This window comes from Triticum dicoccoides, chromosome 1B (genome assembly GCF_002162155.2).
Source record: "Triticum dicoccoides isolate Atlit2015 ecotype Zavitan chromosome 1B, WEW_v2.0, whole genome shotgun sequence".
NCBI classification, from domain to species: domain Eukaryota; kingdom Viridiplantae; phylum Streptophyta; class Magnoliopsida; order Poales; family Poaceae; genus Triticum; species Triticum dicoccoides.
Genome location: NC_041381.1, coordinates 79489356 through 79514466, shown reverse-complemented (window position 1 = coordinate 79514466; position 25111 = coordinate 79489356). Strand labels below are relative to the sequence as shown.

General features: G+C 45.2%; 1 protein-coding gene across 1 annotated transcript; it reads left to right on the top strand.

The window, feature by feature from the left end:
- Positions 1 to 12503: 12503 nt before the first annotated feature.
- Positions 12504 to 23632, top strand: LOC119350173 (myosin-1-like). The gene is made up of 9 exons (XM_037618129.1): positions 12504 to 12638; positions 15208 to 15285; positions 16429 to 16587; positions 16676 to 16879; positions 16973 to 17178; positions 17257 to 17392; positions 19024 to 19153; positions 19264 to 19413; positions 23622 to 23632. Exons 1-9 carry the CDS (start codon positions 12504 to 12506, stop codon positions 23630 to 23632), a joined length of 1209 nt encoding a protein of 402 aa, XP_037474026.1.
- The last annotated feature ends 1479 nt before the right edge of the window (positions 23633 to 25111 follow it).

Below are 25111 nucleotides of genomic sequence, written 5' to 3'. Positions count from 1 at the left end.
ACGTCACTGAGATGTCCGACGGTGGTATTTCTTTTAAAAGCCCTGTCTGTGACGTTGCTCAGATGTCCGACGATGGTATTTCTTTTATAGCCCTGTCTATGATGTCGCTCAGATGTCCGACGGTGGTATTTCTTTTCAAGCCCTGTCTGTGATGTCGCCCACATGTCCGACTGTGGCATTCCTTTTTAAGCCCTTTATGTGATGTCGCTTAGACGTCCGACTGCGGCACGCATTTTATTTATTTACCTTTTGAGGCGTCGCTCCAGACACCCGATTGGTTTTCAGTTATTTATTTTATTCATCAAGTCCTGCAATATTATCGTTATTTTATGAGCATCATCCTTGTTCATAACGCATTCATGCATTCATTGATTATATCTTTTGTCCGAACTGTCTTGTGAGTACTTTCAAGTACTCACCCGGCTTGTTGACTTGGCCAGATATTGATGAAGGCGATCTCATGGATGAAGAGGTTGATAGCGAGTCCGACGCCTAGAGGAGTCCCAGTTAGTCCTGTGCGATCCTGTCTTGGTCATTGTATTATCCGCTTCCGCAACCCCGAATAAATTCATCGAGCCTCACCTCGACACTCGATGTACTGCCAGTAGAAGTCAAGTTATCCACCACCTCTTATCCTCGAGCTAGTAGCATGCCACCACACCCCTGTGCCATAACCGCCCTTATGTAAGATATTGGCGAGTTTGTAATAAATTGCTGAGCAGCCTCGGCTCAGCCTTGTAATATATTTGATGCTACTGGTCCCCTGATTATCAAGCTTTGTCTACCAGAAAGGATGAATTTTCCTATACTAGGATTTAAAGATCGATTTTCTCAATATTTATTTATTGAAAAAGTCGGTCGTGACAATGGGTGGATGACGCCGCCTGCAACATCGGCCAAGGAGTCGTAGTATTTGTTTGTCTTTGGATCTTTCCACTTGCGCTGCATGTCGATGAAGTTGTTGGGGTTGATTTCCAAACAAGACTTCCCCAGCTTCTGCTTGTCACCTCCAATGCTGAAACCAACAAATGTGTACAATTTCTCCTCCTGCAGGAAGTCTTTGAGGCGCTTGGGCCTGCAAGGGGGGAGACACACATTTTCTAAAGATTAGTCTTCTTTTTGAGTATTTAATTCTACTGCTTTTTTTCTGTTTACAAGTGATAATCCATGAGGTAGATGCTTATATATTATGTGCCATGCATGAATGTAGTTTAGAAACTAGTACAATAAGTCTTGAAATTAAATTCAACTACACCGTGTTATATTTTTCTTTTTTGCTATCTTCATTGCTTCACCAAATGCTTCACCAAATTAGAGAATCATTTTTTACCAGAGTCAATGATTCATGCGCTGCTTGATTCAAGTTTAGTTTTCTTTTTTGTTGAATAAAAGATCTATACCAGTGCTTGATACATCTTTGTGCATTAATTCTATATCAAGTTCAAAATTTAGTTTTGAGAAACATGTGCATCAAGATATGGACCTATACCACTTCACCAAAGATCTATTAATACATCAATTCTATAAACTATACTAGTACATCAAGATCAGAAACTATGCTAGTACATCAAGTTCAGAATGCTATAAACTTTTTTTCAGATACTAATCTGGTGAAACAATCCACTTCACAGTTTCAGAAATGCATGTAACTTGAGAAACATGTAATCGTGCATCCACTTCATAGACTATAGTAGTTCATAGCATTCGATGAACTACTGGTACAAACAGATGACTATAATCGTTGGGAAACAAGTTTTAATTAAGTTTTTAGTGACTAGTACTGGTACAACAGATGAATGAACAGTAGTATGGGTTACCATTTTGTGGCTGCTGCGATGTGGTACACCAAGCAGAGTTCCTCGACGCACAACTGCAGGACTGCCGCCATCTGTGGAGGCTTTTCCTTGTCGGATGAAGCCGCCGCCCTTCATCCTGAGCCTACTCATCATCTGGTCGGCCTTGTCTGGTTCGGTGGTGCAGACGATCTCCAACGTCTCCTTGCCGTGGAGCTCAACCCCTTTGAGCGTTTTGGTGTACTCGTGCTTCTCGCCGGGGACGTGAACGTCGGCGAGGTTGCTGCTCTTGTTCGAAGTGTTGCCATGGTGACGTTTGGCGAACGGTTCCTCCGCCATCGCCTTGCTCCGGCGACTGTGGGCTTGGGAGAGAGAAGTTTTTGGTTTGTGGGCAGTGTAGATGGAAGCGGCAATGGTGGTTCTGTGAATGAGGCAGAGATGGAAGACAATGGGGTATTTTTGCAGTGCATCGATGGTGGTGTGTTGGAGGCGGTTCGTCGGGGACGTGGGTGTAGTGGTCGTGGGGGTCACCGTTCTGCAGTGCGTCGTGGCAACCACCCAGTGGGTGGCGCGGGTGGTGGCCTGGAAGAACTAACCGTCCAAGACAAAAAAAATTTACTGCTGCACTGATTAGTCTTGTCAAGCTGTACTTATGATCTGCTAAATCCCACTTGCACGTCTCTGCGGTGGTGATGATGGCATTTTTGCACTGTTTAGGTGACGCATGGCTCTGTGATGTTTTTCCATGTGGATGTTTAAGCATTGTTTTTCTATTGAAGTCTTTATACACTAGTTTATGTCAAAACATTTTTTCAGTGCCCTGGGAGTTGTTGCTCAAAAGTTGTACTTATTTTATTTTCATCTGTACCAACCTAGGTTATGCCTTTATAGTTTTTGTATTCAAATTTTTAGTGCACTTATGTTTTAGTACTGTCTGAACTGAATTGTAATTTCATACAGCGCACGGGTTTGAAATTTGATGTCACAGTGGTGCGAGCGACCTGACTGATCCTACTGTTTTAGTACTGATGTCGTATGTATGTTTTGAACTGATTTTTTTTATAACTTAGGTTGGGGGTTTGAGATTATTTTACGACCAGATCGTTCGTTGTGGTGTGGACATATTTTATATAAATAAGAAATTTAGCAGAATTGACAAATAAATTCTATTTGAACTTTTTGAATTTTAGTAGTTGAACTTGTCAGATTTTATATAAATAGGAAATTTAGCATAATTGACAAACATTATATGTTTGAACTTTTAGAGTTTTTAGTAGTTGAACTTATCAGATTTTATATAAATAGGAAATTTAGCATAATTGACAAACATTATATGTTTTGTACTTTTAGATTTTTAGTAGTTGAACTTGTCAGTTTTTCTATAAATAAGAAATTTAGCATAATTGACAAACATTATATGATTGAACTTTTTGAGCTTTAGTAGTTGAACTTGTGAGATTTTATATAAATAAGAAATTTAGCATAATTGACAAACATTATATGTTTTGAACTTTTTGAGTTTTAGTAGTTGAACTTGAAAGCAATATTTAATTCGGTTTTTTAATTATGTACATTTAACAAATAGGCTATTAAGTTCTGTTCTTTTTTAGAGGTTCATTGTTTTTGTATCATATTTTTTTCCTTTTTTCTTGTACAGGTTAATTGACAAACATTTTTCTTGTAGTTTATTTTTCTTTGTCCCGCCATCTGGTTTGTATACCTGGGCTTATTGGTGGTGTGTTTTGTTGACGATGTAGGCTCTTGGGCCATTTTTCGGCCCAGATAGCTCGTCCGCGCGGCTATGCAGTGTGTCGTGTGCGTGCACTCTGGGTTTAGTCCCACCTCGCTAGTCGAGGGGGCTCCGGACCTGTTTATAAGCACAGCGGAGGCTCACCAGTCGAACTCCTCTGAACACTTACCTGAGCGCTTATACACGGCGCTCGCCCACTCTCTTGACCTGTGAGCCCTGGTCGGCGGGTCCTACGTTATGCGGATTACTAGGGATTCGCCCACGGGCTCGAGTTCAAGTATCTAGCATTGTCAGGGCCTGCACCTGACCTTCGGCGGTCATTTTTTTTGTTTGTTTGAATCTAGTACTTGACTCCACCAGTAACTTGGACTGATACTTTTTGTTCTAGTTCTTGTCAGTTTTGTGTGAGTGTAATCTTTTTCATTTGAGTTTTTTGCCTTCTTTTTTGTGTTTGTTTTTGTGATTATTCTCAAGTGTCTTCTGGTGTCATTTTCAGAACTATGGTACTTGCGTGTAGACTAAGTTGTACTGATAGTGTATTCATAGTAGCGCTTACGGACTGATGCTTCTTTGTACTTTTTATTGTAGTAAGAATGTACTGTCCGATCAAGTGTTCTGAGTTGTACTGACATGGAACAACGTTGTGTTATTAGTTGCATCATAACTAGTACTTTAGAGCAACGACAATGTTCCATTCAGAAGCTACTTTTGAATTTTGAAATGATGGATTAACAACATATGAAGCTACCAAACCAAACTTATATAATGAGATAAGCAAAACATTGTAATTGATGACATAACTAAACTTGTTCAAACATGACAAGCACGACATAATCACACTGGTTCAACCCAACAAGAGCAAACTACTAATTTGAAAGAACAAGATAAAAGGCAAGCACAATCGGAAGTAAAACGAAGGCAGGCTCTGATGTTATCTTCATCCAGTAAAGGGGCAATAGGGGCGGTCGTAGAAGTTATCAGCCTCCCGCTCTTTCGCATATTCCCAACCGTCTGTGATGTAGTCGATCATGAACCATGATTTGTACGCGGCATACGCATCTACTCCTGCGTACTCGATGAGGTTGTCTGGCAGCTCGCTGGTCCCCCACAGTTTGTAGTCTTCCTGCATGTTGATCTTGTTCTTCATGCCTTTGTAGAATGGGTGGATGATGCTGGCTGCAACATCAGTCAAGGAGTCGTACTCTTTTCCGGTGTATGGAACTCTCCACTTGCGCTGAATGTCGATGAACTTGTTGGGGTTGATCTCCATACTGGACAACTTCAGCTTCTCTTTGTCGCTTTCAATGCTAAAACCGGCAAATGTGAACAACTTCTCATGCTGCAGCATCTCGGTCAGACGCTTGGGCCTGCAAGGGCAGAGACATTTTGAATATTAGCATTACTTTGATGTTTCGAATTATTCATTTTTGTTTTGTTTTACAAGCGATGAATCCATGAAGTAGTTTTTTATGTAGGATAAACAATGGATGAATGTACTTCAAAAACTAGTAAAGAAAGTTCTGAAATTAAATTAAGTACATCATGTTATTCTTCTTCATTGATTATACATAGTTTCAGTCAATGTTGTATGTTCTGCATTGGCACTAATTTAGTCTATTTTGGTTGAAATGGGATAACACAGAAACCAGTGCTTCACCAAGTCCTTAGTTTATTTTCTTACGAAAATAACATTAGATCAAATTCAGAAAATACTTCACTACATCAAGTTCAGAAACATCTTTTTTAATACATTGAGTACATAGACTACTCTATTATATCAACTTCAGAAACTTCACTAGTCGATCAACTTCATAATTTAATCTTCCGCAAGATTTTCCAAATAGTAATCCATTGCATCAGGTCCATAAATACATTTATAGTATATCTACTTGAGAAAATGCAGTAGTACATCCACTTTTTCACAAACCACACTAGTACATCTAGTTGGGAAAGCAAGTGTGATTAATTTTTTAGGATATAGTACTAATAAAAGAGATAAACCATATGCATGGCAAATGAGTAGGATTTCTCACCATTTTGTGGCTGCTGCGATGTGGTACACCAAGCAGAGTTCGTCGACGCACAACTGCAGGACTGTTGCCTTCTGGGGAGGTTCATCTTCGTTGGTGTAGTGCACACCAAGCTTCCTCCAGAGCCTGGAGATCACCTCGTCGGCCTTTTCTGGTACGCTGGTGTAGACGATCTCCAGCGTCTCGTTGCCGTGGAGCTCAACCACTTTGAGGGTTGTTGTGTACTCGCGCTTCTTGTCGGGGACGTTAATGTCGACCAGGTTGCTCCTCTTGTCTGACGTCTCGGCATGATGACGCTTGGCGGACGGTTCCTCCGCCATGGCCTTCCTCCGGCGACTGTGGGCTTTGGAGAGATAAGTTTTTGGTTTGTGTTCAGTTGAAATGCAAGCGGCAATGGTGGTTTGTGGGAACGAGGGAGAGGTAGACGAGAATGGGATTTTGTGGAGTGCGTGGACGGGGATTTTGCAGGAGGCGGTTCGTTCGGGGTCGTGTGTGTAGTGGGTGTTGTGGCGTGGGGTCACCGTTTGCAGTCCCTTGTGTCAACCGCTCAGCGGGTGGCGCGGATGGTGGCGTGGAAGAACTAACTGTCCAAGTGAAATGGTTTTTACTGTTGAACTGACTAGTCTTGTCAAGCTGTACTTATGACCTTCCAAATCCCACTTGCACGTCTCTGCGGTGGTGATGATGGCATTTTACTGTGGCACCGATTCGTATAGTCAAGCTATACTTATCAGCTGCTTATCCCACTTGCACATGTCAGCGTCGGTGTTGATGGAGGTCTGAACTCCTCTATTGTCGTACTCGGACTGGTGATTGAAGTGTAATTGAACGTACCAAATACCAGTGATACTATGTGTGGTGCTAATTTTTTTTAAAACAATTTTCATATTTTTTTAAAGGATTGTTTATATCAAGATAATCTGTGAGTAGTTTTTACAGATAAATTAGATTTTCACCAGTACAGGATGTATTATATTCGCATTTTGCTTGAGGTAATTATTTTCATGCACTGATGGTCTTTCTGAATTGGGGCTGGCAGGAGCAGGCATAGCTTTGTTTTTTCAAAACGATTTTTTTTGAGTCGTTAGCTGGTGTGTTTGTTTTACTATGCCTTTTGTACTACCGACTGAGATTTATCAGTACTGATGTACTACAAGAGTTTATATTTTTCCTTGGCATTTTTTTGTTGCTGAGTTACAGATTGACAGTAGCGTTTTGCTTCAGATATATCCAGATAAGTTTTTTCAAATTTATTTGTGACTGCATTCAAAAGGATTATCAAATGGTTTAAGTAATAATGTCACTGCTTCAGCGGGCACAAATCAGAAATTATATCAGTACTGATGTGTACTCAACCTTGTACTGACGTCTGAGAGTTATCAGTACTGATGTACTACAAGATTTTAAATTTTTCACTGACATATTATTTTTCCTGAGTTACTGGTTCACAGTATCGTTTTGTGTTGGATATATCCAGATAAGTTTTTTCAAACGTATTTTTGTGACTGCTCCAGCGGGCACAAATCAGAAACTAAAAAATAACTTTAGTTCTGATCGAGAGTAATCGATATTAAAGCTAAATATGTTTTGGTAACGACGGTGTTTGTGAAATGCTTCATCATTCTGTGCTGATACAACTGAGACTACAACGTTATTTTTTAGTTGACGCAGCAGGATAACCACTATGTATTGTTCAGTCTTGAGCTTCTCCTAACTGTCTCTGAATGTTGTGCCGTGCCGGCGCTCTTTCCAGGTTGAGCCTTGGCAGCTTCATCGTCAGTTTCAGTTCCGTCGCCTCCGACACTGTCATTTTCATTGTCTTCGTCTGATTGGCCATCATTCTCATCAAACTCTTCCTCTTCATCGTCTTCATTTGATTGATTGGAACTCTGTACCTTCCCCTGTTTATGTTCAGCTCTACCGACCTCCTTTCCCACTTTGCACGTGCGGGCATTATGTCCATCAGTTCCCCCACACTTGCGGCACGTGTAGCTGTTACGTGTGCTGTCTCCATTTGTAGGAAGCTGGGTGGCTCCAATCTGGTTGTTCTTGTTGACGGTGGCATCTGTGCGGAGTGGGCATGTGCGGTAGTTATGGTTGCTCACAACGTTGCAGAAACCGCATGCCCTTATCTCGAGGGGTTTGCCGTCCGGGCCAAATTCCACGCGCTTGATGGGGCATGGTGGCTTTTTGGCCGCAGCTTGCGTCTTGCTCTTCCTCCCCTTTGTGTTTCAGAATATTGGGGGTCTAATCACCCTTTCCTGCTGCTGCTGGTAGGATGTCGCATGTGAGTTTGTCGGCGCTCTTGAGTGTGCACATGGGCAAGCTCTGGTTGCTGATGATCTTCTTCCTCGTTCTCAAACGGGTCAATAGATCCCAGATGGTTCATCTCAGATAACATTGTAGCAATATCCTGGTCAATGGCATCATTGTCCGCGACACCTCCATTTTCAGCAGAATGCATGGCGTCGAGTTCTTGTTCAAGTTTGTCCATGACGACCCGCAACCTTGCCATTTGCTCTTGGCTTCTCAAGCTTTTTCTGTGCACCCTCATGTTCAGCGTCAGCAGTGAGCTTTCAATGCAGTATTGGGATGCCTTGTTTGACGCTACTGTCCTCAAGTCATTTCTGTCAAATGTTGGCTGGATGTTCGGGCGTTTGGTGTATCTCCTGTGTATGTATTTCTCTGGAACGCTGGCAGCCTTAATTGTCTGCATCATGCACAGGAAATGCACGCAGAAAAGACCTGTATTTGTTTTTGGAAGAGGTGCATGTTTTTTGTCATTTCATTCGAACAAAAACTTTTGCAAAAAAAGTAGTACAGTATGTAACATCTTTTTTGCACTCCTCACCTGGGTGGTCCCATAGCCTGCACTCGCACTCATATGTTTCTCCCACGGGGTCTGCCACCACTTGGAACGCGTGCTAAGCCCACACAGACAGTTTTTGCGGGTGGTTGTAGCGCACTAGGTACTTTGTGGGCTCTTCCGTCTCTGTCGTCGTGAAGAGTGTGCTCAGTTTCAGCCTATCTCTGATCTCGCTGTACACAGCTCGTGTGTACAGCTTTGCCATCTGGGTGTCAAACCCATAGTTGGTCAGCCTGTTTTTTTCCTTCTGCAGATGAAAGAATGATCATCATATTGTTAGTTTTCTCAGAGGAAAAACTTCTAATAAAGTTTTTACTTTAGTAAGCATGTTATTTTTATGTCTTACGACAGTGATAGAGATATACCCGGTTACCCATTGTCTCCTGGTTCTCTGTCTGCCTCCTGGTTTTCACGCATGAGTTTACCTGACTAACAAACCTGTGTAGGTTATGTCTCTCATTTACGTAGTTCTTCTTGAGCACATAGTTCATGCTCTCACGCTCGTTCTACATGCCCACCATTGTGGCATCATCGTGGAGGTTGTACTTATCCATGAGTCTATTCCAGGCATCCTCAAACTCAGTTGGCATGAGGGGCCAGTTGAGAATTGATGTGAATTCATCTTTAAGGTCCTCGTGCAGGAAATACAGGTACGCAAGGTGTTCCCTGTACTTCTTCATAATGTGCCAGCGGCATAGATTTTGTACTGTGTTCTTGAAAACATCTGCGATCGCCAAAGCCATTGCCGGGCACTGGTCTGGTAATGAGAAAATACACTTTGAGTGGTCAGCAGAGATGGTTGTGCATATATACCAATAGAACTGACACAACATTTTTTTTGTGTTACTTTACTTTTCGTTTTTGGAAGGGGGGTGGTGGTTGGGGTGGTTTTAGCGGTTGTACATGTGAGGATGCATGTAGGAGCCTTCCTTCTCATGCACCTTAAAAATGTCTTGAACAACCACTTGAATGAATCTGCATCCTCATCTCTTATCAGGGCAAAAGCAAAGAATGTAGTCTGTAAGTGGTTGTTAGTTCCGACAAACACCCCAAGTGGCATATGGTACTTGTTGGTCTTATATGTTGTGTCAAACGTTACGCAGTCTCTGAAGTCCTGATACGCCCCTCGACAGCTTGCGTTCGCCCAGAATATGTTCTTAACTCTGTCGGACTCATCGAGTTGCATGTCACAGAAAAATTCCCTGTTTATAGCTTTCATCTCCCTAAAGAAGTTGACAGTCTTTAGGACATCATCCACATCATCAATCCTTGAATTCTTTGCTTTCCTGCATATCAAAAGTTTATTGAAAAATGCATGTTGAACTGGCGTCAGGTCATGCGTTGCGTGATATGTTTGTACTGACAGAGGAAAAAATACGGAGACGGTTTATGGGCGGAGAACAAGTTTGTACTTACAGGTTAATCAGGTCTTTGGCATTCATTTCGAGGAAGTAGCTACCAGGGTCATCACCGCCCAGTATGCTCATGATTTGCGCGTGTTCAATGCCTTTGAACTGCAAGTACTTGATGTACTCCAAGATTGTTTTGTCAAAGTTTTTGTGGGAGTGCAAGAAGACAAGCATTTCTGTGGTGAGCTGTAGCCTGTGGTTGTGTTCCCAGACTATCTCTTTTACGACAAATGTTCCATCCTTTTCCTTCTTCAGCCCCATTTTAGCCCCACAGTTAGTTCTGGTTGTCGTCTTGTTACACTGTCTATTTGCTTCAGACACCTTTGATTCATAAACTCCATGGCACGTGCAATAAAGGTAGGCTCTGGTCTTAAACTTGGGGCCTTCCCTGACAGCAAAACCAGTGTGCTTTGCATATACGTTGTAGAAGTTCTTAGTTTCTTCGAAAGTTTCAAACCTCATCTCTAGCCTTGGCAGAACATAAGCTTCAATATCAAGTGGCTGCACACAACAGTGACCAAACAAAAATGTTAGACGGGGTGGTCACAGCACCACGATATGGACTGTGCTTATGTTTTTTTCTTTCTATATGGACACTTACATGTGTATAGCTCTGCACTGCATCTGGTGTTTGTTGTTCTCCCTGGTTTATGGGCGCCGGTGGTGTCACCCTTGGCACATGCAGCAATGCTTCTCTTGGAGGGAGCAACATTGACGAAGATCTCCGTCTTTCGTTGTACGGCTGTCTCCCCTCAGATTCATTATGAGGTTGTGCCTGTCTGTATGGCTCACATCTTGTACCTTTGAACCTGCTGGATTGGCCAAAATTTCTGTCTTTTTGCCCTGGTCTTCCCGTCGCAACTGCTCTTGCGGCATGGATGATTGATGTTGACGGAGCGACTGGTGGAAGCGTTGTTGCAACCCATCCACGGCTTCCTGTCCTTGGCTTTTTGCATGCACTGGGGAAGGAAGACATTTGTTGGTGGTGATATTGTTGGCCTTGTTGCAACCCAGTAGCGGCAAAGCTTGCATTCCCAGATATTGGTCTTTGCTATATAGAAGAACCTGTCCATGCTTCTGATTGTTGCGGTGTATCTTCAAATCTGCCTCTACTGTTGAAATATCCAGGCGGTATTTCTGGTGTTACCCAACCAGGTGGTGCCCCATATCTGTCCGGCTCATGAAATTCTTGCTGCGTGCGCCGCCTTGAATGCTTCTGCAAACAACATTCAACAGTTTTGAGATTAATCTGGTTCGTTCTCAGTCGAACTGATGAACGTTGATGCTCAAACACGGATGTACTGATGTAATGTTTCTTCTACAACTTATGCAACTACAGTAGAAGTACTCCTAGTTTATGTATCATTGAACTTACTGTGTAAATGTGGCACTCTCTTATCACTATATACTTGGACTGACGCATATGTTTTAAGTTTTTTTACTTGAACTGAAGATAGCATATTAGATGCACTGACAGTAACCTCGACATCCTAATCGTGCATCAATGCATCTACATTACAAGTACTGCCAGTTTATGTATCACTGAACTTACTGTGTACCAATTTTATATTATTATTTTTAGTAACAGTTTTGTTAATCGTTTGAACTGACGCAACTACATGACTTGTACTCTTAGAGATAGCAACATACAACTTTTCAGTGGTAGCTGAACCTTTTGTCACTATCTACTTGGACTGACACATAGGTTTCTCAGTTTTTTTTACTTGAACTGAAGATAGCATATTAGATGCACTGACAGTAACCTCGACATTTGTAATCGCGCATCAATGCATCTACATTACAAGCACTGCTAGCTTATGTATCACTGAACTTACTGTGTAGCAATTTTATATTTTTTTCGGTCACAGTTTTGTTACTCGTTCGAACTGATGCAATTACATGACTTGTACTCTTAGAGATAGCAACATACAACTTTTCAGTGGTAGCTAAACCTTTTGTCACTATCTACTAGGACTGACGCATATGTTTTAAGTTTTTTTTACTTGAACTGAAGATAGCATATTAGATGCACTCACAGTAACCTCGACATGCTAATTGCGCATCAAGTGGCAGGGGTGTAAACGAACTGATGCAAGCATTTGCAATGTACTGATGCAGCACAGATGCATCACACAATTTTGTACTCATGAACCCAATAGTGTAACATGTAGGCAGAGCATAGCAGCACAGATAAACTGATGAATTGATAAATTGACAGAAACATGGTACCTATCTCAAAAACTTTGGTGTTGCTAGTAATGTGTGTGGGAAGAATTCATCATCTGCATCTTGTTGGATGTGACTCCATCTTCGTTTCGTTGGCGGCGTATTGGCAAGAACTTGGGAGGTGGAGCCACTGTTGTTGGGAGACGACTGTGCTTGTGGTGGAGCTCTATCAACGAGGTTCGTCGAGGGGCAGAGGCAGGAGGCGTGGATCACGGCCCAGGCGAATCTCCGGCGCACGGCGGCGGGAAGGCGTGCGGGGAAGCTCCTGCACCAGGCGGCGGGTAGGCGAGCGGTGAGGCTCCTGCACCAGACGAAGGGAGGCATGCGGGGAGGCTCTGGCGCCCGGCGGCGGGGAAGCACGCGGGGAGGCTCCACCTCCCGGCGGTGGGGAGGTGCGCGGGGATGCTCCGGCGTCGGACGAGGCGACCGATGGTGGCGGTGGTCGGGCCGGCGGCATGGCTAGATGGCGGCGCGTCGGCGGGTCACGCCGCCGTGGGCTCCCTCGCTCCGGCTGCTGCTGTCGCTCGCTCGCCCGCGACGGCTGCCTTCGGCGACAGGAAGTGGGTCGGATTGGGGCTGGGTCTGTCGTGGACGCGCCGCGCCTTATAGGGGGCAAGGGTAACAGAATAATATTCTGTTACCGGTAACAAAATAGTCCATCCCTATATATATATATATGTATGTGTATATATATATATATATATATATATATATATATATATATATATATCAGTTAGGCCTTCAAGTGCGTACTTGTTAGTTAAACCTATGTATAAATTGTGACACTAAATACGACTAGTAAGTAGTACAGTAGCAATACTAGTATACGCCGGTCAAATTATTCATCATGTCCACACATTGAATTGACATGACAACACGCTGCGCGTGAGGTGACACAAGAATCCCAGCAGCGTGTTCGGGTATTCTGGACTTAAGATTTGGAGTACCACTTATTTGTCGAAATCTTTCATCATTCACTTAAAACAGTCGATTAATCATATATTGAGTACCATATAACTAGAATTACCGATGCAAGTCGAAGAAGGATTGGCCGGTGTTGCCGGCTGGCGTCAAGTTCGATCCCACGGATCAGGAGCTGATCGAGCACCTTGAGGCCAAAGTGAGTGCTGACAGCGCGAGATTTCAGTCTCTCATCGATTTGTTCATACCAACCATCGACAGCCAGCACGTCATATGCTACACCCAACCTGAAAAACTTCCAGGTAAGACACCGATCGGCCGTCTACTTGCACAAAGTTATTCCTTTGTTTATAGCTCTATTTTTGTTTTTACACGCAGACCTGGTGAAGCAATTACAATTTGACAGTTAATAAAAAGTGAAACAAGTGACTCCAACATGCCAAAGATGTTATGAAAATGCCAACTAGGTACACTAAAACATGTATTCCACAATACTGCAGGTATCACATTGAGTGGCCTAAGGAAGCATTTCTTCCAGCGCAATTCCAGGGCGTTCAAAAGGGTCACGTGGACGCGTCGCAAGATACAGTCGGAGTGCGGCATGCACGCGATGTGGCACAAGACCGGCAATACCTTGCCACTGATGGTCAACGGCCGGCAGACGGGCAGCAAAAGAGGTTCTGGTGCTGCACACCAACAAGAACTTCGACCAGCATAGGACCAACTGGGTGATGCACCAGTACCACCTCGGGGACCTGGAGCAAGAGAAGGAGCGGGAACTGGTCCTCTACAAGATTTTCTTCCAGACGAACACTAGGGCCGGGAGTAAAAAGATTATATGTTAGTTAGGTATTGGTAGTTGTACTACCTTGTCGTCCGCAAGTTGGTATTGTTGTTAACGATCTTTTGGTATGAACTTGCATTTGCTTCCAACCATCATGCCGAGGGTTGGCGTGGATATAAAGCTGAATCATTTGTTTTGAAACTAATTTTCAGGCACCTAATTTTTATTTGATGGGTAGCATAAGCACCCGCCGTTTGAATTCCCAGTTCTCCAATTTTTTCGAAACAAGTGCATGCACTTATTATCACGATAAAAAAACAATATCCGTGCTGCATCCCAGTTATCTTACTGTACTTGCAGAATTCTCTCGTTTATTGAGCACGTATATTGTTTTTTCAGGTCGAGCAAGTTTCAACTGGGCTGTAGACTGCCCAAGGTTGGTTTTGTTTTTAACAGGCCCAGCCCATGACGACAACGGGGCACAAAGATCCAGCAGGTATCTACCGGCCTCTGGCCCACAAGCGTTAGTTATATTTTGTCTTACAACATCCGCAGGCAGTTTTTTTTACTGAATCAAACACACAGCCCAGTTCTATTTTCCTCTTGAAACGCATGTCCTACATCCGTTTTCTAATCTCTACCCATAGTTTTACTAGTTCATATACACGTATCATTATATTGAAAACACATGAAATTTCATATTTACATCCTTATTTTTGTTGTTTTTTCCCACCCAGCGCTGATTTTTTTACCACTGGTTTTCCCTTAAACCAACTCAATTGTCCCATGTCTTATTTGCTTAGAAAAACAAAACAATTTTTTGACAATCAATAAGTTCTTAAAAATGTTTATCATTTCGGGATTACAACAGTTCGGACTCCACCGAAATATGAAAAATAAGGTTGAACTTTTTGACTGTGGTCCTGGGCAGAAAATGGGCTGTAATAAATTACTTAAGAATTAGCAAATGGGCTGCAAATTGTAAAAAATAGCAAATGGGCTTTATGTTGTCTGCCACAGATTTGGAGGCTGACTTGTGGGCACAAGGTTTCTCAAAAAAGAAATTTAGTCAACAATCGACTCTACCAGCATCAGACCATTAGATGTCAATCTAACGACAATCGTGCTTCTTCAGTCTCTGATCTTCCTGCCCCAGCCGCCCAAACCAGCAGGTGTACATTTTATAGTGATCATTCTTGTTCTTTTATTGACTTCACAATAATTTAACACCACTCAGTAAAGAAAAAAAATACATTAAAGTTACAAGAGCATTGATGCTCCTATTATTCCGTGAACTTCTCTTACTGATTATGGCTTCGGCTTCTGTCACAACTGTAACGTTCTCCTTATAAAATGTATTGCATTCACTCCACGGTTATCGATTTTCTTGTAGTAACTTTCCGAAAAATATGTCATTTCTGTGATCAGGAATATGTTGAAGATGGCATTGACTGGGCTAAGGTTGAGTTTGAGGACAATCAGGACTGTTTGAATCTATTTGAGAAGGTATGGGCCTGTACATTGTCTTCATTGTTGTCATCATCAAGAAATCATAAATATATTAGTCTGTGCGGCAATGCTTTAAATTCTACCAGTCCCGGTGCACGTAGCTCCCCCTTGCATAGGGTCTGTGGAAGGGTCCGACCACTTTGGGTCTCTTGTATGCAGCCTTTCCCTACATTTCTGCAAGAGACTGTTTCCAGGACTCGAACCCGTGACCTCATTGTCACAAGGCGATAGCTTTACCGCTGCGCCAAGGCTCCCCCTTCGCTTTAAATTCTACCAGTACTTCCGTAAAAAGCACATGCCTATTTTATTTGACATAAGCAGAGGGGGAATGCATTTGTTTTTCTGGGAAGTGGTTAACTTAAAAAATTCCAAATATAAATTTATTGCAAGTGCTATTTTCCCATAGCATTCAATCATTCTTAGCTCAGAGACAAAAATTCACAACTAGAAAAATAGAATGTGATAGAAGGTCTCCACATTACTCAAAGTAAAGCCTGCAGATTTCAGATTGTACCAATATGCAGATACTTCCATTTTTAGGAATACAGGGGTTCTACAAACTTGGTAAATACTGCTTGATTGACTAATCCTAACGGTGTACAAGTAAATGTAGTTGCTGGTTTCTCAAACCATGATGATAAATAGCATCGGGAAAACAAGGGTGGAACATATAACTGGCTTATCACAGTGGATTCTGGGTTCCCAGCCAAGGTGTATATTGGGTTATGGTATGTTTGGATTGGGATCAAAGTGTACCCTACATTTTTTTTGGACATGACCATTGGCCTCTGTTTGGACGAAGACCATCTTTTTGGCATACCAATGCTTCTTTACCAACTCTAGTTCAGTTTTCTAGCCAATGTTGTCCAATCCATTGGCAAGCAAAACCTCAACCAAAATTTCGGCTCAACTTTTTGACATGACTACCTTGGGCACAAACCGAACATACCCTTAACCTTGGGCACAAACCGAACATACCCTTAACCTTGCCGGAGTTTAATGAGTTCTGTAGATGTCTTGTGGCAAAATTAAAATAAAGAAAATAAAACTCGCTTACATCCATATTTCTTGTTGTTGTTTGAGAACTTGGTAAAAATGTCTGGGATTCTTTATCTTGCTTACTTCTCTTACTGGATACAGAAACCACTGGGGTTGTTGTCTCTGCTGGATGAGGAATCTACATTCCCTAATGCCACAGACCTTACTTTTGCAAACAAGCTCAAGCAACATCTTGACACTAATTCTTGCTTCAGAGGAGAAAGAGGCAAGGCTTTCACTGTCCGTCACTATGCAGGAGAGGTTGGGAGTTGTCAAATATCCAGTTCCATGTTCACATCAGTCTTTCTTTTACCACTTGTCAACTTTATTCCATTTCTTTGATGATTAGGTGGCGTATGACACATTGGGTTTTCTGGAGAAGAACAGAGATTTATTGCACATGGACTCAATTCAGTTCCTTGCCAAATGCAAATTATCTATACCACAAACGTTTGCATCTAAGATGCTTGCTCAATCTGATAATCTAGAATCTGTACCATACAGGCCTAGTGTTGCTGATTCACAGAAGTTAAGTGTAGCAATGAAGTTTAAGGTAAAAAAACTTTGTGGCCCCAAAGAAATTTCTAAGGAGATCTTGAATGAATCAGATCAACTGTTAACAACTGTCTGTTTAAATGTTTGGCAGGGACAATTGTTCCAACTTATGCAAAGACTTGAAAGCACAACACCACACTTCATACGTTGCATTAAACCAAATAATTTGCAGCTCCCTGCCATTTACGGACAAGAACTTGTGCTTCAGCAACTGAAATGCTGCGGGGTTCTTGAAGTTGTGCGCATTTCAAGATCTGGGTACCCAACGAGAATGACTCATCAGAAGTTTGCTCGGCGGTAATTCAAATATCTGTATATCTGTATTATGCTTCTGATTTTTGTTGCGTGCAAGACGTTAACGATTCAAATTATCAGGTATGGTTTTCTTCTTCTTGAGGATGTTGCGTCTCAAGATCCACTTAGTGTTTCGGTTGCAATTCTTCATCAATTCAACATTTTGCCTGAGATGTATCAAGTTGGCTACACAAAGTTGTTCTTCCGAACTGGTCAGGTCAGTCAAGCAGTCTTTGTTTCATTAATTAACACACCTGGGTTATTGTTGTATTCCATACATTATGCTGCTACTTTGTTTGCGCTCTGTATTCTTCTCGTACTCACTGGGTTTCACTTTCAGAATAGACAGGTAATTAGATAAGAATTCCTTATGCTGCCCAATATTTCACAGCAGGGCAGCTTAGTAATTTGATATTCGACTGATATGCTTGTGATTTGCTAGTGCACTGATTTGCCGTTGTCTAGCAAGGCCATTAATAAGTACATTGTGATTTGCTATAAGAGGCAGTAAGACACCAAGTTTATATATTTTACAGTCCTAGTAGGGATGGATCCTACTAAGCATACACTAAATAAGGAGTAAGGGCCTGTTTGGATTCATGCCAAAGCACGCCCTGCCAAATAATTGGCTAGCCCACGTATTTTGGCTGCTGTTTGGATCGACGCCAAAAAATTGGCTCGCCCAGCTTGCCCGGCTCTCCTATGTGTTATTTACGCCAACGTATGGGCGAGACGCGGGCGCCGGAATGCTTCGCCAAAAAATTGGCGCGGTGACTTCGGTTGTTGATTGGTGGGCCCTGCATGCATGCAGTAGGATTTGGCGAATATTATGCCTTCTAAACAATCAGCTGCGCTTTTTACTGAATAAAAAATCTGAGCCTTTGCGTGATTAGCATCAACTAAAAAAATTATGCATGCAACGCTGCACACAAATTAGCGACTTCCAACTGCAGAACTGCAGCATCTCTCTCTCTCTTGTAATTATATTGGCAACTTTTTTCTTCACGCCCGCTCTTACTATCAATTTGTATATTTTTTAATTTTAGTACTGTATAATAGACACATTTAAATACTTTCAGAACTAGTGTCTGAAATTTGGAGCCTATCATGGTCACAATCCAAACAACAACATGCCAATAATTTGGAAGTTGTAATGGTGGCAATCCAAACACCAATAGCTTGCCAAATTTTTGGTCATGCGCTTGCTTTGGTCATACCAAAATTTTGGTAGGGCTAACTGGGGCTCAAACCAAACAGACCCTAAAAATACACAGAAATTGGGATCCACAAGATCCAGGTAGTACGGCAGCACTGATCTATAAACAACAAAGGTTGGTAAATAGAAAAAATAATAAAATATATATACAAGAAAAATGCACCAAACAGGTATCAAGGAGAAAACATTCAGGTAGGGATGCTTTCCAAAGAGCATACCAAGAGCACAATGGCTCACGGTTCACACATTTTTCAACTACATCTGGTGTTCTGTTTAGTGAATGACAAGTGGTGGCTCTTGTTCTTCTAGTGCACATGCCGGTGTCAGTTTGGCTTGCCTTCTTTTTCTTGTGTAAGTGATGTATTTCTGGAAAATGCTGTATCACCGTGTTTGTTCCTCTGTACTGTATCACATATCGGGTCGACATATTTTCATGGTTTTCAAGTAGAGGTGTTGGCCTATGATACTTATATGAATTGACATCACATGTTTAAAGTTGCTTTCTTAAAATTTATAATTCATAATTATGCTGTCTTTGAAGTTTGAGTGGTTATTTATACATTTGTCTACTACTGTTACTTAAGCTTCTAATGACAACTATCTTGCGTTGCTTCAATTTTTGGGAACTGAAGATTGGCAACCTTGAGAATACTCGGAATCGTACTCTACATGGTGTTTTAAGGGTTCAAAGCTGTTTCAGAGGGCATCAAGCACGGCGCCATGCAAGTGAACGAATCAGAGGAGTTTTGGCTCTTCAATCATGTACGCTATCCAAGCCCCACTGCTTTATGCATTACTGTATTTCTTGTTGCTCTATCTTTCTCTCCTACTCATGCTTACTATATGGGCCGGTTGCTCCTCATATCTTGCAGTCATTCGTGCTGAGAATGCAAGACAAAGTTATTCATCTCTGTCGAAGAAACATAGGGCAGCCACTCTTGTGCAGAAAAATCTAAAAGGCTGGCTTGCAAGAAGATACTTCATTAAAATACGGAAGGCTTCAGTGGTTGCAATTCTAAAAGGTTGTAATTCTGCCCCAGCCGCCTGCTCCCGCCTTCCATGGCTGGCAGTGCTGCCGGGTAGACCTCACGGCCCCATCATACTCGCATCCCTGGCCTGTCTATCCCTCTACTCACGCACACCTTCTGTTATTTTTCGACGACGGCAGCCGAACTAGACAACTCTCGTACTCTCCACCGCGTGGGCAGCCACTGCCGTGTCTTTTCCGGCTCCGTGCCGTTCCCTTCGTAGGCCTCGCCGTCGTCCACTGCCCTGGTGCTCTCGGTGCGGCGTGGTCAATGATGTCCATCCAATGGCCGTAGTGCTTCTTCAACCTCTGGTCTTCTTGCCCCAACCGCCCAAAGCAGCGCCGGTCGTGCCGCATGCTCCTGCCTCCTGTGGCCGGCTATGCTGTCGCGGAGGCCTCACCGCCCCGTACTACTGCCACCGCTGGCGAGGCCATCCCTCCACTCACCCACTCCCCCTGTTATTCTGCGGCGACGGCAGCCTCACACCGCAGCCGAACCAGAGAACCCACGTAATCCTCTCCGTGTGGGCATCCACTGTCGCGTCTTCCCCGGCTCCGCGTCATCCCCTTCCTAGGCCTCGCCGTCGTCCACCGCCGTGGTGCTCTCGGCGCGGCGTGGTCAATGTGGTCAACGACCGACTTCCATCGGAAGAGTACTGTACGTGGAGAGGCTGACAGGTGGGTCCACGGCAGCCGCAAGGAAGTGCCTCCTTATTACACGCAAAATAATTGTTTCTCCACCTGACAGCAAGGACCCACCGGACGGGCCACCAGTATTTCACGGAAAACATGTTTCCCCCCTGACTGCTGGGACCCACCGGACGGGCCACCGTATTTCGCGAAAAAAATGTTTCCCCTAACTGCTGGGACCCACCGGACGGACCACCGTATTTCGCGAAAAAAACGTTCCCCCCGCTGTCAGCTCGGACCCACCAGAAGTGCCTCCTTACTATGCACAGAAAAATGAATACTCCCCCTGCTAGCTGGGACCCACCATGGTGGCAGGCTAACTTGTGGGCATACTAAGTTGACGGGGACGGAGGGCTTTGTCAACTTAGTCAATATGAACGATTCTAGCTCCAGTGACCGTATGATGTCCGTCCAACGGCCGTCGTGCTTCTTCAATCTCTGCTCTTCCTGCTCCAGCCGCTCAAACAAGCGCCGGTGGGACTGCCTGCTCCCTCCTCCCCGCGGCCGGTTGTGCTGTCGTGCAGCCCTCACCGCCCCACCGTACTCCCATCGCTGGCCTAGCCATCCCTCTACTCACCCACACCTGCTGTTATTCTTCGGCGATGGCAAACGAACCAGTAAACCCTCGTACAATCGTACTCCCCTCCGCGTGGGAAACAACTGCCGAGTCTTCCCTGCCTCCGTGTCATTCCCTTCCTAGGCCTCACCGTCGTCCGCCCTGGTGCTCTCGGCGCAGCCTGGTCAACATGGTCAACAACCTACATGCATCAGAAGTGGACTGTACGTGGAGAGGCTGACAGCTGGGTCCACGGCCGCACGCAAGGAAATACCTCCTTATTACGCGCAAAATAATGATTCCTCCACCTGACATCTGGGACCCACAGAAAGGGCCTCTGTATTTTGCGAAAAAAACGTTACCACCGCTGACAGCTCGGACCCACTAGCTATATCTTCGCACGCAAGGAAGTGCCTCCTTATTACGCACAAAGAAAATGAATACTCCCCCTGTTAGCTGGGACCCAGTATAGTGGCAGGCTGACTTGTGGGCCTACTAAGTTGACGGGGACGGAGGGGTTTGTCAACTTAGTCAATATGCATGATTCTAGCTCTGGTGACCGTACGATGTCCATCCAACGGCCGTAGTGCTTCTTCAACCTCTGGTCTTCTTGCTCCAGCCGCCCAAACCAGCGCCGGTCGTGCCTCGTGCTCCTGCCTCCCATGGCCGTCTGCAATGCGGCGGAGGCGTCACCGCCCCCTACGACTCCCACCGCTGGCCAGGCCATCCCTCTACTCACCCACACCCCCTGTTATTCTGTGGCGACGGCAGCCTCACACCGCAACGAACCAGTGAACCCTCGTACTCCTCTATGTGTGGGCATCCACTGTAGCGTCTTCCCCGGCTCCGCGTCGTCCCCTTCCTAGGCCTCGCCGTTGTCCACCGCCCTGGTGCTCTCGCCGTGGCGTGGTAACGTGGTCAAGGAACGGCTCCCATCGGACGTGGACTGTACGTGGAGAGGCTGACAGCTGGGTCCATGGCCGCAGCAAGGAAGTGCCTCCTTATTACATGCAAAATAATTATTCCTCCAACTGACAGCGGGGACCCACCGGATGGGCCACCGTATTTCGCGAAAAAAACGTTTCCCCCTAACTGTTGTGACCCACCAGCTACATCTTCGCACGCAAGGAAGTGCGTCTGGGCAAAAAAACGATTCGCCCCCCTGACTGCTGGGACCCACCAGCTACATCTTCGCACACAAGGAAGTGCCTGACAGTCGGGACCCACCTGGTCGAAGCGTTCGTAGCATTGTCATTATGGTCGCGAACGTGTATGTACATATATACTGGTGGATGTAGAGGCGCGCACGTGTCGTAGTAGAGGTGCGCACGTAGCATGTACACGTACGCACAGCAGCGAGGGTGCAAGAAAGAAAATATGGCCACGTACGTACATACGGGCAGGGTCTCGAACGCATACTCGCGCATACGTACATGGCTGGGTCGGAACGGAGAAACGGCATCGTCGTCGTGTTCATGGGGAGGCAACGGAATGCGTCGTGTTCATGGCGAGGCAATGGAATGTGTCGTGTTCATCGGGAGGCAACGGAACGTGTGGGAGCCAACCGGCTGGGTCGGAACGGAATACGTGGTCGTGTTCATCAGGAGGGCTTGGACGGAACAAGCGATGGAAACGAGGCCTAGCGTACGGCACAATGGAGGAAATGGACCTCCTACATTCGGAACGGGGTCCTGTTGATCGGGAGGGGTGTGGAGTACAGCAAAACGAAGGAAACGGACCTCCTACGGTCGAAACGGGGGTCCTGTTGATTGGGAGGGGTGTGGCGTACCGCAAAACGGAGGAAACGGACCTCCTACGGTCGAAACGGGGGTCCTGTTGATTGGGAGGGGTGTGGCGTACCGCAAAACGGACGAAACGGACTTGTGTTGGAGCGCTACGGTCGAAACGGGGGTCCTGTTCACCGGGAGGGGTGTGGCGTACCACAAAACGGGACTCCACGGGATACTGTTCATCTCCACTGTCGACCTCCTCCAGCCTCCACGGGCTATCGTCGACCTCCTCCAGTCTCCACGGGCTCCTGTTCATCCAGCCTCCACCACGCGCTACTCCACCGGCTACTGTTCAACCACCCATTCACGGGCACCCCTCCACCGTCTACTGTTCATCCAGCCCTCCACACCACGGGGTCCTGTTCAACCACCCCTCCATCATCTACTGTTCATCCAGCCCTCCACACCACGGGGTCCTGTTCATCCAGAGGCAACGCCACCTCTCACTGTTAATCCAACCCCCCCGCCACGCTCACTGTTCATCCAATGGATCGGCTTCAGTTAGCAGTAGTAGCGAAGGAATTGCTCCATTGGGTTCAGTTAACAGCAATCGATTGATCGCTCGGGTTCAGTAACATGTAGCCTGCAGTGCAATCGATCGGGTTCAGTTAGAGCCCAACGCCTCGCTCGGGTTCAGTTAGAGCCAACGCCTCGCACACACGCGCATACGTGTACAAGAGAAACGCGCATCGCTCGGCCCCCGACCTCCCATCATAACCGGCAACTCCCCGAAATTTTCCTCCCCCTCGCTTCTACCACAGTTTTTTCCATCATGGATGGCCCGAAGTATGTCATGAAGCTGCGTCTCTAGCTGCCCAGGACGAAAATCCCATTTCCTGTCATGATTTTTTGTCATAGAAGTAGGAGCCCACCACATCTATGATGATACCGGGTTTTGTCACAATTATCGTCATAGAAGTGTCATATGTATGATAGAAAAAAAATTCGTTCGGCCCAAAATGTCACGGATGTGTCTTTTTTTTGTAGTGTACCTACTCCACATCAACCTTGGAAAGATATTAGCATGGACTTTGTGCTTGGATTACCTAGGACTCAAAATGGCAAGGACTCCATATTTGTTGTTGTGGACCGATTCTCCAAAATGGCTCCTTTTATCCCATGCAATAAGATATACGATGTTTCACATGTTGCAAATCTTTTTTGTAGGTAAATCATGAGGTTACACGGTGTGACAAAGACAATTGTGTCGGACCGAGACGTCAAGTTCTTAAGCTACTTTTGGAAGACGTTATGCGCCAAGCTCGGAATCAAGCTACTCTTCTCCACGCGTATCATCCTCAAACCGATGGCCAAACGAAAGTCACCAACCAGAAGCTCGCCACTCTCCTACGCGTGTCGATCAAGAAGAACGTCAAGGAGTGGGAGGAGTGCTTACCCATCGCCGAGTATGCCTACAACCGCGCAAGACACTCTAACACCGGCAAGTCCCCCTTCGAGGTTGTCTACTGCTTCAACCCTTTGTCGCCATTGGACATCCTTCCTCTACCGCTACAAGAACAAGAGAACATGGACGCTAGCACAAGAGCCACCTACCTCAAGAAGATGGATGAAGAAACACGTTCCATGATCGAGCGTGAAGAACACCGCCTCGCCACCAAGCTCAACAACAACAAGTCACCGATGGTGTTCCAACCGGGCGACCTATTATGGATACATCTCCGCAAGGACTGCTTCCCCAAAGAGCGCAAGTCCACGCTACTTCCGAGAGTTGATGGGCCACTCAAGGTGCTCGCACGCTACAACGACAATGCCTACAAGGTCGACATTCCACGTGACAAGTACAACGTTGTCACGGGATATCCACGGCCACCTATGGGACCAGGAGGACCCTTGCTGGTTCGACAGGGGGACATCACATTGCACAAAGAGCAAACCAGCGCACGGTAGCACGACAGAGATCACACAAGAAATTTACCCAGGTTCGCGCCGCCGCGATGTGTAAGACCATACTCCTGCTTTAGTGGATTGATGATGGAATGGGGATGGTGCTATGCAGTACACTTGTCCGGCAGGGGTCGCCATAGGGTCGTAGTGACTACACACATATGGTGGTGTGGGTTCATCAACCTTCCAACCCTTCCTATGGGTGCCATGGGCCTCCTTTTATAGATTAAGGGGGTCACCACAGTGGCAAAATAGTCATTATCCACTAATATGATAGCAACCAGTGCTATCATACCTAACTCTGCAGGCTAATAGGGTGCATTAAATGCACCACTTATTGTCACATCACTGGTCGCCCGGCAAGGCTTACCAAGCTATCTTCGTAGCTCCGCGCCTGTTCTCTGGACACGTTGCAGGACGGGTGTCATTTATGGGTTTCTTCTGTAGGAAATGGCTGCCACTTAATCATCTTGCGGCTTGACACCGAATTGATTGACGATGTGGGTCGTGCTTGAGTGGTTGGTGGGGTGGTTCTGCCCCCGCGAGCCCCGGCAGACCCTGTCGGGGTGCCTTGGTTACCAGCTCCTGGCGGTGGCCTCGCCCCTTGCCGGGCTCGCTTGGCCGCTTAGGGAGGCTCTTCTCTTGCCGATATCTTGCTCTTCTAGCTTGATCTTGGTCTCTCTGGACTGCATGTTGGTTCTTCAAATCTCTTGGTCCTTCAATCTTTGACTTGGGTTGGTGCTTCAATCTTG